The 21,122-nt window shown below is 47.2% G+C and overlaps 1 protein-coding gene across 1 annotated transcript in view; it reads right to left on the bottom strand.

The window, feature by feature from the left end:
• MYO7A (myosin VIIA) overlaps nucleotides 1-21,122 on the bottom strand; it is a 305,599-nt gene that overhangs the window by 178,482 nt on the left and 105,995 nt on the right. Inside the window, exon 14 of the mRNA XM_089676754.1 lies at nucleotides 10,485-10,591. Within this exon, the coding sequence (XP_089532880.1) occupies nucleotides 10,485-10,591 (107 nt within the window). The remainder of the gene's footprint in view (nucleotides 1-10,484; nucleotides 10,592-21,122) is intronic.

Raw genomic sequence — 21,122 nt, 5'->3', positions numbered from 1 at the left:
CATGATTACCAGGGCTGCATGTCCTACATGTGGGACTTTCTAGCACTTCCATTAAAGCAGTATTAAACCCAAACCCAAATCTGTAATATATTTCACCTCACCGATCATTAGATGTGGTGGCTGCATTAGTTTTCTTTTGTAGGTTTTTCCCCCCCTCTGTTTTCACCTGGTGATCTGGCCAGTAACACACCCCCTGCATAGGAATGACCCCATTCTGGATGAAGGAGCACAGGGGGCACATTTGAACAGCAGCATTGTCAGTCTGGGGGGGAGGGGAGTGTTTGATGTATTAGCAGATTTAGATACACTAACAAATTGAAGCTAAGCTCCGGTTCACACTTTATAAGCAGTTGCAGCTTTCAGTTTTTTCCTTTTTAGGATAAGGTTTTGCATACAGAAATAAAAGCTGATCGCTGTAAGCACCCCTGCCAGTGTTAACTGTTTTGTCTCATCAATGTATCTGATTCATTCTACTGGAGAGGCAACAGACTTATGAAATGAAAATAAAAGAAAGCCTAAAAAAGAAAACTAATGCAGCCATCACATGTAAGAATCGGTAAGCTGCAATATTATATATGTTTGGTTTTGGGTTTAAAGCGACAGGGAACTCTAGTTTAGAAAAAAAAGCGTGAATTCTTAACACAGAACAGTACATTCTATCGCTCTCAGCTTCCAAATTTCTACACAATAGACACAGCACAGGAGACACCATAGACACAACACAGAGGGAAGCAGACAGGAGGTCGTAGACCATGACTTTACCTTTGCAGGAGGGGTAGATGATGGGCCGTAAGCACTGCTGGCATAGCCACAGAGAAACTACAGGACAGAGTGCCGCGGAGGAGGCAGAAGAGAGACAGAGATCAGTAAGAAGATTAGTGGGACGGGGGACACAAGGTGAAGCATCACTTGCTCAAATCTCCCAGGATACGAATTACTGGGCCATGTTATATCATCATTGGATTAGTTGTTATGTCATCGCAGACAAGACAATGTCAACCTTCTCTAGAGAATAACATTTCAGATAAAGAAAGATCTCACTGAAAACGTATATTATTTTCTACAACAAAAACCTGAAATCGCTAACAATAATCAAAGAAAGTAGAATTTTACCCCAAACCATTTTTTTTTTAGACTTTTGCCACTAGGGCAGAAAATGGGGGGAGCTCTTCCATAGAAAAGTGGGGGGCATAGATAGCAATACTAAATGGACAGAGGTGCTGACACTCTAAAGGGTCTATTTATAAAACATTTGTTGCATGAATGTCAGACGTATTCCTGCAAGGTGAACAAATGTCACTGTATTTTTGCTAACAGATAATTTCCTGTATCGCCAGCTCCATCTAGTGGCCAAAATGCAGTATAGTTTGATCACTGAAGTATTAAAAAAAAAAAAAAAAAAAAAAAAACCTATACTGCATTTTGGCCACTAGATGGAGCTGACGATACAAAAATGAATCTGCTTCTGACATTTCTGTCAGGAGGTCTCCAAACTTCCTGAACAAAAGGTCATTGCATTTCTGGTGTCAGAGGGAGGAATAGGGCCCCATTGTTGGTGTCAGTGGGGAGAATAGTACTCCATTGTTGGTGTCAGTGGGAGGAATAGTACCCCATGGTTGGTGTCAGTGGGAGGAATAGTGCCCCATGGTTGGTGTCAGTGGGAGGAATAGTACCCCATTGTTGGTATCAGTGGGAGGAATAGGGCCCCATTGTTGGTGTCAATGGGAAGAATAGTACCCCATTGTTGGTGTCAGTGGGGAGAATAGTACTCCATGCTTGGTGTCAGTGAGAGGAATAGTACTCCATGCTTGGTGTCAGTGTGAAGAATAGTACCCCATTGTTGGTGTCAGTGGGGAGAATAGTACTCCATCCTTGGTGTCAGTGGGAGGAATAGTACCCCATTGTTGGTGTCAGTGGGAAGAATAGTGCCCCATTGTTAGTGTCAGTGGGAAGAATAGTGCCCCGTCCTTGGTGCCAGTGGGAGGAATAGTGCCATGGTTGGTGTCAGTGGGAGAAATAGTGCCCCATTGTTGGTGTCAGTGGGAGGAATAGTGCCCCATTCTTGGTGTCAGTGGGGAGAATAGTACCCCATCCTTGGTGTCAGTGGGAGGAATAGTACGTCGTTGTTTGTGTCAGTGGGGGGAATAGTACCCCATTGTTGGTTTCAGTGGAAGAAATAGTGCCTTATTGTTGGTGTCAGTAGGAGGAATAGTACCCCATTGTTGGTATCAGTGGGAGAAATAGTGCCCAATTATTGATGTCAGTAGGAGGAATAGTGGCTCCATTGTTGGTATCACTGGGAAGAATAGTGGCTCCATTGTTGGTGTCACTGGGAGGAATAGTGGTTCTATTGTTGTCACTGGTAAAAATATATCCCCATTGTTGGTGTCACTGGGATGAATAGTGACCCCATTATTGGCATCAGCAGGAGGATTAGTGACCCATTGTTGGTGTCACTGGGAGGAATAGTGCCCCACTGTTGGTGTCACTGGGATGAATAGTGCCCCATTGTTGGTATCAGTAGGAAGAATAGTGGCCCCATTGTTGGTGTTACTGGAAGAAATAGTGCCCCATTGTTGGTGTCAGTGAGAGGAATAATGCCCCATTGTTGGTGTCAGTGGGAGGAATAATGCCCCATCATTGGTATCAGTGGGAGGAATAGTGCCCCATTGTTGATGTCAGTGGGAAGAATAATGCCCCATCATTGGTATTAGTGGGAGGAATAGTGGCTCCATTGTTGGTGTCACTGGGATGAATAGTGGCCCCATTGTTGGTGTCAGTGGGAGGAATAGTGTCCCAGGAGCTGGATAAAGGCAAGCAAAGGGCCGCAGTTTGAAGACCACTGCTGTAAATATTCTTGTATATATTATAAAAAGACCCCTTAGATTGAAATAAAAGGGATTTTATAAACATGGATTTTATTGTGTTATGTTACAACTGCTAAAAAATATAACTGTGTGAATTTTGATGTTTTTTAAGCAGAACTCCAGTTTGGATTTTTTAAATCTTTGCTGCACAGGGGGTCCTGACTCCACTTTTGTTTTCCGGTTCATTCCAGCTTCATGGTCTGTGGGGGGCGCACCTTTGTGGATTTTCCTCCAGCAATAGCTTTGTTGGAACTTCGACTACATGACCATGAGCCTCAGCAGCCACCTTCTGGTCATTTTAAATACTACAATGCCATGCCCATTGGTCTTTACTATTGGCCCAAAAAAGCACAGTAGCCACACCCACAGCAGCTTGAACCTCTTCTGGGACATGTAGTCCGTACATCGCTGCTCCTCCCTGCCCACCGCCATATCTCAAGGAGAAGAATGGGAGCGGTCTGCTTATAACAAGGTGGCCAAGTGAGCCCAGAACCATATTAAAGCTGAATTCCAGGTATGCATATTATTGCACAGCTACAATGATCCAGCTGGAGTCCATGTAAATCTTCAGAGACCTACCTGGCCAATCCCCATGGAAGCAGAGAATTACTGTAGTAGCCCCTGCTACTACATTGATAGCCACTGTCTTCTGAGTTCTGTGCCGAGCAGCTGCCCTGCTACTTAGTGAACACAAAGGGTTGCTTGGGTCTGCCATTCACATATTTTCTATGAATGCAAGGAATTCTCTGATTGGATGAGGTGAAGAGGCAGAGAGGTGACGCCATAATCTCCACCTTGTCCAATCAGATAACGCCTTGCATTCATTGAGAAAAATACCAGGCGCCCTGTGAATGGCGTGGGACTGGGGTATTGTAATAAAATGCACCAAGGTCTGGGCGGTAAAATTTTACGGTCCGAATCTCATGTAGGCCCCTGTGGTGCGCCAAACCACATGTTGCTGCGGTGCGATTTTGAAAAAAAGGGTCGGGGGCTTCTTTGTGTTTCTCATGAGTAGTGCAGCCCATGAAAATGAATGAGCTGACCTACCCATGACGTGTGCACCAAATGCACATGTACAGATCTGAGCCTGGACTTACGTCAGTGTCCTCAATCCTCACTGCACATCGCAGTCCCCTCCTCGTTCACAGCAAGATCCCCTCTTCATCAGTGTCCTCAATCCTCACTGCACATCACAGTCCCCTCCTCGTTCACAGCAAGATCCCCTTCTTCATGAGTGTCCTCAGTCCTCACTGCACATCACAGTCCCCTCCTCGTTCACAGCAAGATCCTCTCTTCATGAGTGTCTCCAATCCTCATTGCACATCACAGTCCCCTCCTCGTTCACAGCAAGATCCCCTCTTCATGAGTGTCTCCAATCCTCACTGCACATCACAGTCCCCTCCTCGTTCACAGCAAGATCCCCGCTTCATCAGTGTCCTCAGTCCTCACTGCACATCACAGTCCCCTCCTCGTTCACAGCAAGATCCCCTCTTCATGAGTGTCTTCAATCCTCACTGCACATCACAGTCCCCTCCTCGTTCACAGAAAGATTCCCTCTTCATGAGTGTCCTCAATCCTCACTGCACATCACAGTCCCCTCCTCGTTCACAGCAAGATCCCCTCTTCATGAGTGTCCTCAATCCTCACTGCACATCACTGTCCCCTCCTCATTCACAGCAAGATCCCCTCTTCATGAGTGTCCTCAATCCTCACTGCACATCACTGTCCCCTCCTCATTCACAGCAAGATCCCCTCTTCATGAGTGTCCTCAATCCTTACTGCATATCACAGTCCCCTCCTCGTTCACAGCAAGATACCCTCTTCATGAGTGTCCTCAATCCTCACTGCACATCACAGTCCCCTCCTCGTTCACAGCAAGATCCCCGCTTCATGAGGGTCCTCAGTCCTCACTGCACATCACAGCCCCCTACTCGTTCACAGCAAGATCCCCGCTTCATGAGTGTCCTCAGTCCTCACTGCACATCACTGTCCCCTCCTCGTCACAGCAAGATCCCCGCTTCATGAGTGTCCTCAATCCTTACTGCACATCATAGCCCCCTCCTCGTTCACAGCAAGATCCCCGCTTCATGAGTGTCCTCAGTCCTCACTGCACATCACAGTCCCCTCCTCGTTCACAGCAAGATCCCCTCTTCATGAGTGTCCTCAGTCCCCACTGCACATCACAGTCCCCTCCTCGTTCACAGCAAGATCTCCTCTTCATGAGTGTCCTCAATCCTCACTGCACATCACAGTCCCCTCCTCGTTCACAGCAAGATCCCCGCTTCATGAGTGTCCTCAGTCCTCACTGCACATCACAGTCCCCTCCTCGTTCACAGCAAGATCCCCTCTTCATGAGTGTCCTCAGTCCTCACTGCACATCACAGTCCTCTCCTCGTTCACAGCAAGATCCCCTCTTCATGAGTGTCCTCAGTCCTCACTGCACATCACAGTCCCCTCCTCATTCACAGCAAGATCGCCTCTTCATGAGTGTCCTCAATCCCCACTGCACATCACAGTCCCCTCCTCGTTCACAGCAGGATCCCCGCTTCATGAGTGTCCTCAGTCCTCACTGCACATCACAGTCCCCTCCTCGTTCACAGCAAGATCACCTCTTCATGAGTGTCCTCAATCCCCACTGCACATCACAGTCCCCTCCTCGTTCACAGCAAGATCCCCGCTTCATGAGTGTCCTCAATCCCCACTGCACATCACAGTCCCCTCCTCGTTCACAGCAAGATCCCCTCTTCATGAGTGTCCTCAGTCCTCACTGCACATCACAGTCCTCTCCTCGTTCACAGCAAGATCCCCTCTTCATGAGTGTCCTCAGTCCTCACTGCACATCACAGTCCCCTCCTCGTTCACAGCAAGATCACCTCTTCATGAGTGTCCTCAATCCCCACTGCACATCACAGTCCCTTCCTCGTTCACAGCAAGATCCCCGCTTCATGAGTGTCCTCAGTCCTCACTGCACATCACAGTCCCCTCCTCGTTCACAGCAAGATCCCCTCTTCATCAGTGTCCTCAATCCTCACTGAACATCACAGTCCCCTCCTCGTTCACAGCAAGATCCCCGCTTCATGAGTGTCCTCAATCCTCACTGCACATCACAGTCCCCTCCTCGTTCACAGCAAGATCCCCTCTTCATGAGTGTCCTCAATCCTCACTGCACATCACAGTCCCCTCCTCGTTCACAGCAAGATCCCCTCTTCATGAGTGTCCTCAATCCTCACTGCACATCACAGTCCCCTCCTCGTTCACAGCAAGATCCCCTCTTCATGAGTGTCCTCAGTCCTCACTGCACATCACAGTCCCCTCCTCGTTCACAGCAAGATCCCCTCTTCATGAGTGTCCTCAGTCCTCACTGCACATCACAGTCCCCTCCTCGTTCACAGCAAGATCCCCTCTTCATGAGTGTCCTCAATCCCCATTGCACATCACAGTCCCCTCCTCGTTCACAGCAAGATCCCCTCTTCATGAGTGTCCTCAATCCCCATTGCACATCACAGTCCCCTCCTCGTTCACAGCAAGATACCCTCTTCATGAGTGTCCTCAATCCTCACTGCACATCACAGTCCCCTCCTGGTTCACAGCAAGATCCCTTCTTCATGAGTGTCCTCAATTCTCACTGCACATCACAGTCCCCTCCTCGTTCACAGCAAGATCCCCGCTTCATGAGTGTCCTCAATCCTCACTGCACATCACAGTCCCCGCCTCGTTCACAGCAAGATCCCCGCTTCATGAGTGTCCTCAATCCTCACTGCACATCACAGTCCCCGCCTCGTTCACAGCAAGATCCCAGCTTCATGAGTGTCCTCAATCCTCACTGCACATCACAGTCCCCTCCTCGTTCACAGCAAGATTCCGCTTCATCAGTGTCCTCAATCCTCACTGCATATCACAGCCCCCTCCTCATTCACAGATCCCCGCTTCATGAGTGTCCTCAATCCTCACTGCACATCACAGTCCTCTCCACGTTCACAGCAAGATCCCCGCTTCATGAGTGTCCTCAATCCTCACTGCACATCACAGTCCCCTCCTCGTTCACAGCAAGATCCCCTCTTCATGAGTGTCCTCAGTCCTCACTGCACATCACAGTCCTCTCCTCGTTCACAGCAAGATCCCCGCTTCATGAGTGTCCTCAGTCCTCACTGCACATCACAGTCCCCTCCTGGTTCACAGCAAGATCCCCTCTTCATCAGTGTCCTCAATCCTCACTGCACATCACAGTCCCCTCCTCGTTCACAGCAAGATCCCCGCTTCATGAGTGTCCTCAATCCTCACTGCACATCACAGTCCCCTCCTCGTTCACAGCAAGATCCCCTCTTCATGAGTGTCCTCAATCCTCACTGCACATCACAGTCCCCTCCTCGTTCACAGCAAGATCCCCTCTTCATGAGTGTCCTCAATCCTCACTGCACATCACAGTCCCCTCCTCGTTCACAGCAAGATCCCCTCTTCATGAGTGTCCTCAATCCTCACTGCACATCACAGTCCCCTCCTGGTTCACAGCAAGATCCCTTCTTCATGAGTGTCCTCAATACTCACTGCACATCACAGTCCCCTCCTCGTTCACAGCAAGATCCCCGCTTCATGAGTGTCCTCAATCCTCACTGCACATCACAGTCCCCGCCTCGTTCACAGCAAGATCCCCGCTTCATGAGTGTCCTCAATCCTCACTGCACATCACAGTCCCCGCCTCGTTCACAGCAAGATCCCCACTTCATGAGTGTCCTCAATCCTCACTGCACATCACAGTCCCCTCCTCGTTCACAGCAAGATTCCCGCTTCATCAGTGTCCTCAATCCTCACTGCACATCGCAGTCCCCTCCTCGTTCACAGCAAGATCCCCTCTTCATGAGTGTCCTCAATCCTCACTGCACATCACAGTCCCCTCCTCGTTCACAGCAAGATCCCCTCTTCATGAGTGTCCTCAGTCCTCACTGCACATCACAGTCCCCTCCTCGTTCACAGCAAGATCCCCTCTTCATGAGTGACCTCAGTCCTCACGGCACATCACAGTCCCCTCCTCGTTCACAGCAAGATCCCCTCTTCATGAGTGTCCTCAATCCCCATTGCACATCACAGTCCCCTCCTCGTTCACAGCAAGATCCCCTCTTCATGAGTGTCCTCAATCCTCACTGCACATCACAGTCCCCTCCTGGTTCACAGCAAGATCCCCTCTTCATGAGTGTCCTCAATCCCCATTGCACATCACAGTCCCCTCCTCGTTCACAGCAAGATCCCCTCTTCATGAGTGTCCTCAATCCTCACTGCACATCACAGTCCCCTCCTGGTTCACAGCAAGATCCCTTCTTCATGAGTGTCCTCAATCCTCACTGCACATCACAGTCCCCTCCTCGTTCACAGCAAGATCCCCGCTTCATGAGTGTCCTCAATCCTCACTGCACATCACAGTCCCCGCCTCGTTCACAGCAAGATCCCCGCTTCATGAGTGTCCTCAATCCTCACTGCACATCAGAGTCCCCGCCTCGTTCACAGCAAGATCCCCGCTTCATGAGTGTCCTCAATCCTCACTGCACATCACAGTCCCCTCCTCGTTCACAGCAAGATTCCCGCTTCATCAGTGTCCTCAATCCTCACTGCATATCACAGCCCCCTCCTTGTTCACAGATCCCCGCTTCATGAGTGTCCTCAATCCTCACTGCACATCACAGTCCTCTCCACGTTCACAGCAAGATCCCCTCTTCATGAGTGTCCTCAGTCCTCACTGCACATCACAGTCCCCTCCTCGTTCACAGCAAGATCCCCTCTTCATGAGTGTCCTCAATCCTCACTGCACATCACAGTCCTCTCCACGTTCACAGCAAGATCCCCTCTTCATGAGTGTCCTCAGTCCTCACTGCACATCACAGTCCCCTCCTCGTTCACAGCAAGATCCCCTCTTCATGAGTGTCCTCAACTCCTCCTCTACATCTCCCCCCTCCACCCCCTTCACAGTTCTGTTCTCACACTTCCTTGACATCAACCCCCCCAACAGTACTGTCCTCTGCCCCCTTCACTGCAGAGTAATGCACTTTTTTACATCATCCCCCCACATTACTGTCCTCAGGCCCCCCCCCCCCCATGTGACTTTCCTCAGCCCCCTCCATATTACTGTCCTCAGCACCCCCCCCCCTATATTACTGTCCTCAGAACCCCCACATTTCTGTTCTCAGCACCCTCACATTACTGTCCTCAGCACCCCCCCCCCCCGCATTATTGTTCTCAGCTCCCCCCCCCACGTTACTGTCCTCCTCCTCCACATTACCGGCCTCAGCCCCCCCATGTTGCTGTCCTCAGCCGCCTCCTCCACATTACTGTCCTCAGCCCCCACATTACTCTCCTCAGCACCCCCCCCCCCCACATGTTACTGTCCTCAGTCTCCACATTACTGTCCTTAGCCCCCCCCCCCACATTACTGTCCTCAGCCCCCCCCCCCCAATTACTGTCCTCAGCCCCCCCCCCCACATTACTGTCCTCAGCACCCACCCACATTACTGTCCTAGCAACCAATCACATGCTTGTTAACCTCTCCATCCAGAACTGTCCTGTCTCCCACTGTCAGCTCTGTGAGGATGACCGCTGGATGGCTGGGGGAAGAAAAGGCTCCTAAATAGCGGGACCGCATTGGGTCTGGATGGGATAGTGACTCAGTCCACATCCAGACCCCGGTCCGCCATTTATTGATGCCTGCTGTAGGACCTGATAGATAGCGGCAGTCACTTTAGTAGCAGCCCCTACTGCAGTGATTCCAGCTTCCACGGGGATCCCACATGAATCCATATACTTACCAGGCTGGACCAATGTAGCTGTCCTATAAAATCCTCACCTAGAATTCCACTTTAACCTCCATATTTAGCAAAAAAAATCTAAAACAGTTGCACAGACTTGGAATACTCTAGATGTATATACTCCAGTATATATATTATATATACTTTATACATCAGCAGATCTGGACGCACAAAAGCATACAGAGATCATTTGTGTGGCTCCATCCATGATGATCATCATAAAGAATAGACAGTTTTATGGCATTGCTGGGTTTGGATACACTTGAAGAGAGCGGTCCCTGGACTGTTGCTTAAGCTGGCTATAGATTGATCGAAATTCGGCCACTTCAGCAGGAACTGGACGAATTTCAATCCATTATTTGTGGCTGTACAGGGTGGGGAGATGGGCCTGGCTTTTCTTTCTTGCGTCAGGTTTACTTTAAGTCCGGAGAAATCTTCCCAATGCACACGTTCCTGGAAATGGCAGTTAGGTAGCTCGGTGCTGCAGTGATGACCAGCTGGGAACTGGAAACACTCAGAGCAAAGGATATGCCACCAACACCCCAAGGATCTCCAAAAAAAGGGTCCAATGACCAATACCAATCACATTACAGCTAAAATAGTGACCTTTTGGGGCCACGCAGGACCCCTTTATCCTACATAACTGATGAAGGGGTTCTGTGTGGCCTTGAGCTGTGATGTGATCAGTAAATAAAGCATTGGACCCATTTGGAGATCCTGCTAGCATAGCCTTTGCTCTGAGGTTTACTTTAAGACCGTGGTAACAGTGTGCGCCAGATATCAGTGACGGATAAACACTGACACACACACTGATATCAGTACTTACCATGGCCACATCTGCCTGGAAGATCTGCTTAATGAATTTATTTTTAGAGGAGTGGACCAGCTGTATGATGTCCCCATGGAGGGTGTCCCGGTTCTTCTCCAGGAATCCTGCAGAAAGAAGGGTAAATGGTCAAAATATATTAAGATGTATTTATGATCAAAATCTAATTTGGATCCAGTAGAGAAGAGATACAACCCCTGGCAGGTTTTTTGCGGTGTCTCTTGACCAGGGGCGGACTGACCATTTGGAAACTCGGGCACTGCCCGAGGGCCCGGAGTCAGTAGGGGGCCCCATGAGATGCCCCGGTACCTTTTTCATAGGCTTTTTTGAGTTTGGGCAAGGACACAGGGGCCCCATGATCCCCTATTGCCTGGGGGCCCCATGAGTTGTCAGTCCGCCCCTGCTCTTGACCCTTTTACAACCCCTCTCACCAACTTAAAAAGAAATCAAGTATTTTTCAGCCTGGGTTCACATATATGCGTTGCGGTAAATCGCATGTGATTCGCACAGGAACCGCATCACATTCCTCATGCGATTTGTGTGCGGTGCATTTTTTATGGCTCTAATCGCACCGTACCTGCACCAAAAAGGTGCAGGAACCTTTTTTGGTCTGCACTAGAATCGGATTGCATGGATATTCACACCTATGCGATCCAATTCTAACATCGCACCACATTTTGCGGACCGCTTTTGGGGTGTTGTTAACATACTGATGCGGTGCGGAATTTGCACAGAAAACGCTGTGAATTCCGCACCGCATCAGTGTGAACCAGGGCTAAATGATTAGTTGCGGCAGTTTTCCTTTCTACATATTATTTTTTGCAATGTGCTTTAAATCTTGACGACTTTATGAGGAGTCAATTCCCTAGCAAAGCTTTCTTCTATCATAGCCTTCTCCTCCTCTGGCAGAGTTTAATTACTGTCTGTGACGGCCCAGCTCCTCCACCCCTCCCCTTACCTCCATACATAACCTATTTCATAGCTGTTGGGTATGTCCTTAGCCCCTTTAACTTCTCCCCCTCCCCTTCACTGCAGAGTACTCCACCCATTTTGCATCATCCTCCCACTTTACTGGCTTCAGACCCCCCCCCCCCCACATTACTGTCCTCAGCCCCCCACATTACTGTCCTCAGCCCCCCCTTTACCCCCCCCCCCCCACACACACACACACTCCTACCTTACACAGACAGTGATTGACAGAAAGTGATTAATTGCTAAGACTGCCCTTCATCCTAGCAACCAATCACCTGTTTGTTAACCTCAGACAGCTCCCGCCCTCCATCCAGAACTGTCCTGTCTCCCACTGTCAGCTCTGTGATGGCTGGGGGAAGAAAAGGCACCTAAATCGTGGGACTGCATGGGTCTGAATGGGATAGTGACTTTGTCCGCATCCGGACCCCGGTCCACCATTTAGTGATGCCTGGTGTAGGACCTGAAAGGTGCCTGTTGGGTAAGAAGCGAAGGGGCATACAATAGAGGGTCACTTGATTGACAGCTCCGGGTCTGCTGAGGCTGCTGACTTCATATGAAAGAGCAGCCTCAGGGCTTTTGGATGCCTACAAGTAAATAATATGCCTAAAATACAATAAATGCAGATACAGGTGTATTTCAGTTTACGAACGCCTCGGTTAACATAATTTTCGGTTTACAAATGAAAATCCATTGAAAATAATGCCTCGGTTTACAAATTTTTTACTAATTGTTTTCGCAATACGAAGTGTATGTCGGTGCCGATTTTTAAATGCAATTGCCGGCTTTTTTTTTTCTTCAATATAGCTCACAGAATTAGCTGTCACTTTCCCCGGAGCTAGAGGATACTTTGATTCTTTTAAGAAACTAAAAGGAAACATTGTTTCTTTCAACTTGGGAAATAAACTAAAAGGAAACTTTTTTTCTTTTAGCTGGGGGGAAAGTGAGAGCTGATTCTGTGAGCTATAGTGAAGGAAAAAAAAAGCCGGTAATTACAATTAAAAACCGGCACTGACATGCTGTTGCAAGAAAAAGTATGTGAACCCCTTGGGATTACGTGGAGTTTTGCATGAATTGGGCATAAAATGTGCTCTGAACGTCATCTAAGTCACAACAATAGAAGAACACAGTCTGCTGAACATAATACTACACAAACATTAGATGTTGCCATGGTTTAATTGCACATAACATGTAAACATTCACAGTGCAGGGAGGAAAAAGTATGTGAGGCCCTAGCTTAATGACTTCTCCCAGAGCTAATTGGAGCCAGGAGTGAGCCAACCTTGACTCCAATCAGTGTGATGATATTGGATGTGTTGCTGACAGCTGTCCTGCCCTTAAAAAACACACACCTGTTTTGGGTTTACTGGTTTCAAGAAGCACTGTCTGATGTAAACCATGCCTCGCAGAAAAGAGCTCTCAGAAGACCTACGATCAAGAATTGTTGACTTGCATGAAGCTGGAAAGGGTTACAAAAGTTTCTCCAAAAGCCTTGATGTTCATGTGTCCACGGTAAGACAGACTGTCTACAAATGGAGAAAGTTTAGCACTGTTGCTACTCTCCCTAGGCGTGGTCGTCCTGTAAAAATGACTGCAAGAGCACAGCGCAGAATGCTGCATGAGGTAAAGAAGAATCCCAGAGTGTCAGCTAAAGACCTACAGAAATCTCTGGCACATGCGAACATTTTTGTTGACACATCTACAATAAGGAAAACATTAAACAAGAATGGAGTACATGGGAGGACACCACGGAGGAAGCCATTGCTGTCCAAAAAGAATATTGCAGCACGTTTGAAGTTTGCAAAAGAGCACCTGGATGTTCCACAGCACTACTGGCAAAATATACTGTGGACAGATGAAACCAAGATTGAGTTGTTTTTTGAAGAACACACAACACTATGTGTGGAGAAAAAAAAGACACAGCACACCAACATCAAAACCTCATCCCCACTGTAAAACATGGTGGAGGGAGCATCATGATTTGGGGCTGCTTTGTTGCCTCAGGGCCTGGACGGATTGTTGTCATTGATGGGAAAATGAATTCCAGAGTTTATCAAGACATTTTGCAGGAAAACGTACGACCATCTGTCCGCCAACTGAAGCTCCGCAGAGGATGGGTGATGCAACAGGACAATGACCCAAAGCATACAAGTAATTCAACAAAACAATGGCTGCAACAGCACAGAATACGCCTTCTGGAGTGGCCCAGTCACAGTCCTGACCTCAACCCGATTGAAATGCTGTGGCATGACCTTAAGAGAGTGATTCACACCAGACATCCCAAGAATATTGCTACACTGAAACAGTTTTGTGAAGAGGAGTGGTCCAAAATTACTCCAGATCGTTGTGCAGGTCTGATCTGCAACTACAGGAAATGTTTGGTTGAGGTTATTGCTGCCAAAGGAGGGTCAACCAGTTATTAAGTCCAAAGGTTCACATACTTTTTCCTCCCTGCACTGTGAATGTTTACATGTTATGTGCAATTAAACCATGGCAACATCGAATGTTTGTGTAGTATTATGTTCAGCAGACTGTGTTCTTCTATTGTTGTGACTTAGATGACGTTCAGAGCACATTTTATGCCCAATTCATGCAAAACTCCACGTAATCCCAAGGGGTTCACATACTTTTTCTTGCGACTGTATAGTGACAGGGACTTTTTTTTTACTTTTTACTGACCTCCGGAACAGATTAATTAATTTTCAATGCGTTCCTATGGGAATCCGCATTTCAGTTTATAAATTTTTTTTGCAATACGAAACGTCCCAGAGAACGCATTAACCTGTATAATCTTTTGGGCACATTTTTGGTAAAATAAATGGTCTGTCTAAAAGGTCTCTATGACTAAGCCCAGGTGGGCAGGGTGAAACGCGTCAGTATGTGGTTTAGTAGAGCCATGTAGGCTGAGGTCGCTCCTCACTCTATGGTCTACAAAGGCTGGACATGAGAACGGCGATCCTTCCATATATACCCTCTGGATTGGTACACACATACGCTGGCACCTCGTTGTCCTGTGGTTCCAAGGATGAGGCTCCTCTTTTGCTTTGAGCGGAGCCATAAGCATTTACTAACAGGTCTCTTTAACCCCAGGTTCACACCCAAGCGGTTTCCGCAGCGTTTGCAGAAACGCACTGCAGTCCATTTAACATGATTTCCTACGAGTAATGTTCACATCTGAGCATTTTCACCCGGTGGGTGTTTTTGGAAAGGGTCAGGAATTTTTCTGAATGCAAAAAGTTGCATTTTTTGTTCTATAGACTTCAATGGAAACGCTACAGAAGAGCATGTATTGCATTTTTGCTGCTTTTTTTGTATTTTGAGTTTTAAATCTGCCCAGCAACAAGAAAAATAAAGAACAAAACACAAAATGCAATGCAGAAACAGCTGAAATGCAACCTACATAGTGTAAAGGATATATAATGCCAAAACAAATTTTGAAGTTTTTTTTTTAAAAGGCAGGGGAGGGTTTGAACCCCTGTCATGATTTTTTTCCTGCCTACATCCCACTGGGAAGATATCACTTCCAGAGGCACAACAAGACGAGGAAATATCTCAAAGACAGTTGCTAGTAGAACAGATGTGTCCATAGGAAGATTCTTTTCAATTCTCCATGATATTAGTGACACAGACAGGGTGAATGTTCCGAGCAGGGAAGCAGGTATTGTAATAATAAAAACCCAACAGGGCTTCTAATTCTTCTACACATAATTATAACTGTGAGAATTCAGTCAGTTACTTTGCTGAACAACTGCTGAGATAAAACTAATATTAGACCCACTATAGAGAAAACGACTTTGGTCTGGAAACTGTATGGGGTTAGCTTGCAAAATATTACATTTAGTGATCAAACTGCGGCCCCCGGGGCCAGATGCAGTCATTTGCTTGCCTTTATAAGGCTCTTGGGGCACTATTGCTTCCACTGACCACAACGATGGGATGCTATTCCTCCCACTGACACCAATGATGAGGTACTATTTCTCCCACTGATACCAACGATGAAGCACTATTCCTCCCACTGGCACCAAAGATGGGACACCATTCCTCCCTCTGATACCAAAGATGGGACACTATTCCTCCCACTGACACCAATGATGGGACACTATTCCTCCCACTGACACCAACGAAGGGGCACTTTGCTTCCCACTGACACCAATGATGGAGCACCATGCCTCCCAATGACACCAATGATGGAGCACTATGCCTCCCACTCACACCAATGATGGGGCACTATTCCTCCCACTGACTCTAATGATGGGACACTATTCCTTCCGCTGACACCAATGGTGGGCCACTATTCCTCCCACTGGCACCAATGATGGGGCACTATTCCTCCCCCTGTCACCAACGAAGGGGCACTGTGCTTCCCACTGACTCCAATAATGGAGCACTATGCCTCCCACTGACACCAATGATGGAGCACTATGCGTCCCATTGACACCAATGATGGAGCACTATGCGTCCCATTGACACCAATGATGGAGCACCATTTCTCCCACTGACACCAATGATGGGACACTATTCCTCCCACTGACACCAATGATGGGACACTATTCCTCCCACTGACACCAATGATGGGACACTATTCCCCCCTCACTGAACCCAATGATGTCCCAGAGAGCTGCTGGGGGGGAGGAGGGTGTGACGATCGTGGCGTCAGACCCCTGACCTTCTCACCAAACTCGTGACCGAAGGACTAGCCAATCTAAAACCGCAATGTGACCTGCGTAACAATGCCACACCCAGCTGCACCCTGCACAACGATTTTCCAGCTAATGGATCACCAACCGATGTACCGGCAGCCTGAATGCGCTTGTTACTGGGTCAGGTTAATTACGCAATTAACCCTTCACACTGCCACCACCTCCTTTTAGTACAGAGAAAGAGGAAACTCGGCAATCTCAGCAATAATACTATGATGGTTGAGATAATCGTCTGTATAGCACTGTCACTGCAGACTGGTTATACAGAGGGTTAAACACACACAGTAGCGCTCTTTTTTTTAGAGGCAGGAATTCGTAAGTTGCAATAAAGAGCTATAGAAACAGTTTAATACTTTCAGAAGGAAAGATTTATTACTAAAAGATCATTTTTGCTCATAACTTTCCCCATGCACAAGTGACATTCCACCCGCAGGTAGATTACTATGCAGACGCATCTGAAGAACGGTTAGATATGAAATGTGAAATACATATTTGAATGGTTCAAGAGATGTAATTTTCTGCTTTCCTAGGTATTCCAGTCAGGTAGTGCGACCTATCAAACTGTTTGTCTTCTCGTGGCCAATCTGAAGATATACCTGGTTTTTATGTAAGTCTCTCATATTCCAAGATATGAGACATAGGGGAAAAATGGATTTTAAAAGTGTTATCTAGTCTCTACTCTTCTGGAATGTGTTTGAACTCAGGGGAAGGCTTGGGTTATCTTTTTACAATGTGCTAGATTGCACAGGTTCTTTGGACAGCAAGGCCCCAGCTCCCTTGGGGGTTTTATAGCTTGGGGCTCCCTGCTGTGCTCCGGCCTCCTGTGACATTGCCAACACACAGGCCATATGTCACTGTGGCTGAACAGAGAGGAAGAATGAGAATGAGGGGGATATGTTTGTACAAGATGGAGGATCCTTTGCCAAGATGGAGATTGGAGCCAATATGGTTGAACCGAGTCCATGTCTGTGGGCATGATTGCTACAGAGGGAACTTCCGGCTCAATTTACCGCAGCAAACTGAGCCAGAAGTGGAAGCAGGTACCTGTCAAAACCAGGTACCTGGTCCCCCCTCCCCCCCAAAAGTTGCCAAATGTGGTAGAGGGGAGGGGAAGACAAATAAGCGGAGCGGGGTTCCTCCCTTCCACCCCTGTCCCCATTTTTCTCTTGGTGTCAGGAAAACTTATCAGGAATGAAACTTAGTGCTCTTAATTGAGACAAGTACACCACACTATACAGGGATATGCTTTGTTCATGTTTCATGTCTGAGGTTTACAATCACTTTAACCAGTATGCACAATCACGCCATTCGCGGCCTCAGCTGTCAATCACCAGGTCCCAGCTGGTGATTACTTACCGGCAGCCGGTGATCGCTGAGTATCTCCGACGGGGAGAGGTCTGTATGTAAACAATACAGATCTCTGCCCTGTCAGCTCCAGCACACTGCTTTGTATGGCTCTTCATAGCAGAGCAATACAAAGCAGTGTGCTCACAGTGAAACACACACACAGCCCCCATAGTGAAACAGCATGCCATCAGTGCCCATCAGTACTGCCTATCAGTGTTCATCAGTGCCTCCTCATCATTTCCCATCAGTGCCCATCAGTACTGCCTATCAGTGCCCACCAGTGCCGCCTCATCATTTCTCATCAGTGCCCATCAGTACTGCCTATCAGTGCCCATCAGTGCTGCCTCATCAGTTCCCATCAGTGCTGCCTATCAGTGCCCATCAGTGCCTCCTCATCATTTCCCATCAGTGCCCATCAGTACTGCCTATCAGTGCCCATCAGTGCCGCCTCATCATTTCCCATCAGTGCCCATCAGTACTGCCTATCAGTGCCCATCAGTGCTGCCTCATCAGTTCCCATCAGTGCTGCCTATCAGTGCCCATCAGTGCTGACTATCAGTGCAGCCTCATCAACGCACATCAGTGAAGGAGAAAAATGACCCGTCTGCAAGATTTTATAATAGAAACAAAGATAACCTTTTGTTTTCAAAAGTTTCTTTTTTTTTTGTTTATAGTGCAAAAAATAAAACACAGTGCTGATTAAATACCACCAAAAGAAAGCTCTATTTGTGTGAAAAAAAAAAAGTATAAAAATGGGTATAATGTTGCATGACCGCTCAATTGTCATTCAAAGAGCGACAGCACTGAAAGCTGAAAATTGGCCTGAAGGGGGTGAGAGTACCCGGTAGACAAGTGGTTAAGGATACTGGAAGTTTTCCTTCATCTGACTGCACATACAAGTTTGAAACTTCCCAGCATCTCTTTAAATGTTTTTGTTCTGGAGTTAAATAGTAAGGAAATCATTGACAAAATTCGATATCTAAAATAGGAGCTTTTGCTCTTCTTATGCATGATCCAGAAAAAAAAAACATATGACCTCTGGACTGTAGGCATCAGGAACATGAGACTATGCAGTAATATGAAAATTGCTTTACACCTGACCCCGAAGACACGGGAGATGAAGAATGGTGTCACTAATTCTGCACCTACCATCTGGCTCCTGCTGCCTATCAAATTCACTGCAATGTTCTCTTCTACACTGAATTACCCCTATCGCCTTTCAGGAGGTGGCCGCACATGGCCTCCCCTCCACCACATGCAAAGTGCTCTCCAAAACCGGGGTAGCTGGGCAACTGGCTCGCCAGCATTAAAAGTAATGCCAAGGGGCTGTATTGGAAAATCGGTAAACAATTGGCAGACTGATCGCTTTGCTGCAATAGGAGTTTCAATTTTGGTGGATATAATTCTCACAGGTAAAGGGTTGCAAAGGCTGCTGGGGACTGAGACGGATCGGATGGCTCTAGTAAAACAAACCCTCCCACTTAACAGTCGGTTTATGCAGAGTGCTTGACAGAACCAACATTAATATTTATTTATTTATTTCAGGTACGCTGTCAATTTACGCAGCGCTTTACATATATATTGCACATTCACATCAGTCCCTAACCCTCAAGGGGTGTACAATCTAAGGTCCCTAACTTACATTCATACATACACATACTAGGGACAATTTAGACAGGAGCCAAATAACCAACCAGCATGTCTTTGGAGTGTAGGAGGAAACCGGTGTACATGGAGGAAACCCGCGCAGGCACAGGGAGAACATGCAAACTCCAGGCAGGTAGTGCCATGTTTCAGATTTGAACCAATGACCCTAATGCTGATAGGCAGACGTGCTATCCACTTTCAGAACCAATTAAACAAACAAAAAAATAAGCATAATCTTTGCTAAACTCATGAATGTTTTCTCAGCAATACTAGATTTTTCAGTTTAGATCAGGGGTCTTCAGATTTTGTAAACAATGGGCAAATTTACTGCCCTTCAGATTTTAGATTGTCAGACTGTGGCCAGTAAGAGTCGAAAATATCCTGGCATCAGTGGGAGTAAGCAATGCCCCATCTGTGCTATTAGTGGGAAAATGAATGCCCCATTGTTGGTATAAGTGGGAGGAATAGTTGCCCACCGTTGGTGTCAGTGGGAGGTATAGTGCCCCATCTTTGGTGTCAGTGGGAGGAATAGTACATTATTATTGGTGTCAGTGGGAGGAATGGTGCTCTATCAATGGTGTCAGTGGGAGGAATAGTGCCCCATTATTGGTGTCAGTGGAAGGAATAATGCCTCATTGTTGGTTTCAGTGGGATAAATGGTGCCCTATCATTGGTATCAGTTGGAAGAATAATTCTCCATTTTTGGCGTAAGTGGGAAGAATATTGCCCCACTGTTGGTATAAGTGGGAGAAATAGTGTACTATCATTGGTATACGTGGAAGGTATAATGCCCCATCATTGGTATCAGTGGGAGGAATAGTACCCCACTATTAGGGTCAGTGGAAGGAACAGTGAACTATCGTTGGTGTCATTGGGAGGAATAGTACCCCATTATTAGTGTCAGTGGGAGGAATAGTACCCCATTGTTGGTTTCAGTGGGAGGAATAGTACCCCATTATTGGTGTCAGTGGGAGAAATAGTACCCCATTATTGGTGTCAGTGGGAGGAATAGTACCCCATTATTGGTGTCAGTGGGAGGAATAGTACCCCACTATTAGGGTCAGTGGAAGGAACAGTGAACTATCGTTGGTGTCATTGGGAGGAATAGTACCCCATTATTAGTGTCAGTGGGAGGAATAGTACCCCATTGTTGGTTTCAGTGGGAGGAATAGTACCCCATTATTGGTGTCAGTGGGAGAAATAGTACCCCATTATTGGTGTCATTGGGAGGAATAGTACCCCATTATTGGTGTCAGTGGAAGGAATAATGCCCCCTTGTTGGTTTCAGTGGGATAAATTCTCTATTTTTGGTGCAAGTGGGAAGAATATTTCCGCACCGTTGATATCAGTGGGGGTAATAATTTTCTATTGTTAGGGTCAATGGGAGAAATAGTTCCCCACCGTTAGTGTCAGTTGGAGAAATAGTTCCCCATTGTTGGTTTCAGTGGGACAAATGGTGCCCCATCATTGGTATCAGTTGGAAGAATAAATATTCTTATTGCCCCACCATTGGCATCAATGCGGGGGAATAATTCTCCATTGTTGGGGTCAATGGAAGAAATAGTTCTCCACCGTTGGTGTCATTGGGAGGCATAATGCCCCATTGTTGGTCTAAGTGGGATACATGGTGCCCCATCGTTGGTATTAGATTGAAGCATATTTCTCTATTTTTGCTGCAAGTGGGAAGAATATTGCCCCACCGGTGGCATCAGTGGGAGGAATAATGCCCCATTGTTGGGGTCAATGGGAGAAATAGGAGTAATAATGCCCCATTGTTGGGGTCAATAGGAGAAATAGGAGGAATAATGCCCCATTGCACAGCACTAGAAGCCTAAAAAAAAGGTTTTGGTTACACCTACACTACATAAGACAACTTCATTAAAGTGAAGTAGTTGTCTTTTGAACAAGGAAAAGTTCCAAGGTTACTAAACCTTCTAATAGTTGACACACCTAAGAGTGGACACCTCGTCCTCCC

Source organism: Staurois parvus, unplaced genomic scaffold, assembly GCF_062004578.1.
Source record: "Staurois parvus isolate SC_StPar_1 unplaced genomic scaffold, SC_StPar_1.0 ptg000173l, whole genome shotgun sequence".
Taxonomy (NCBI): Eukaryota; Metazoa; Chordata; class Amphibia; order Anura; family Ranidae; genus Staurois; species Staurois parvus.
This window is presented reverse-complemented; position numbering and strand designations above follow the sequence as displayed.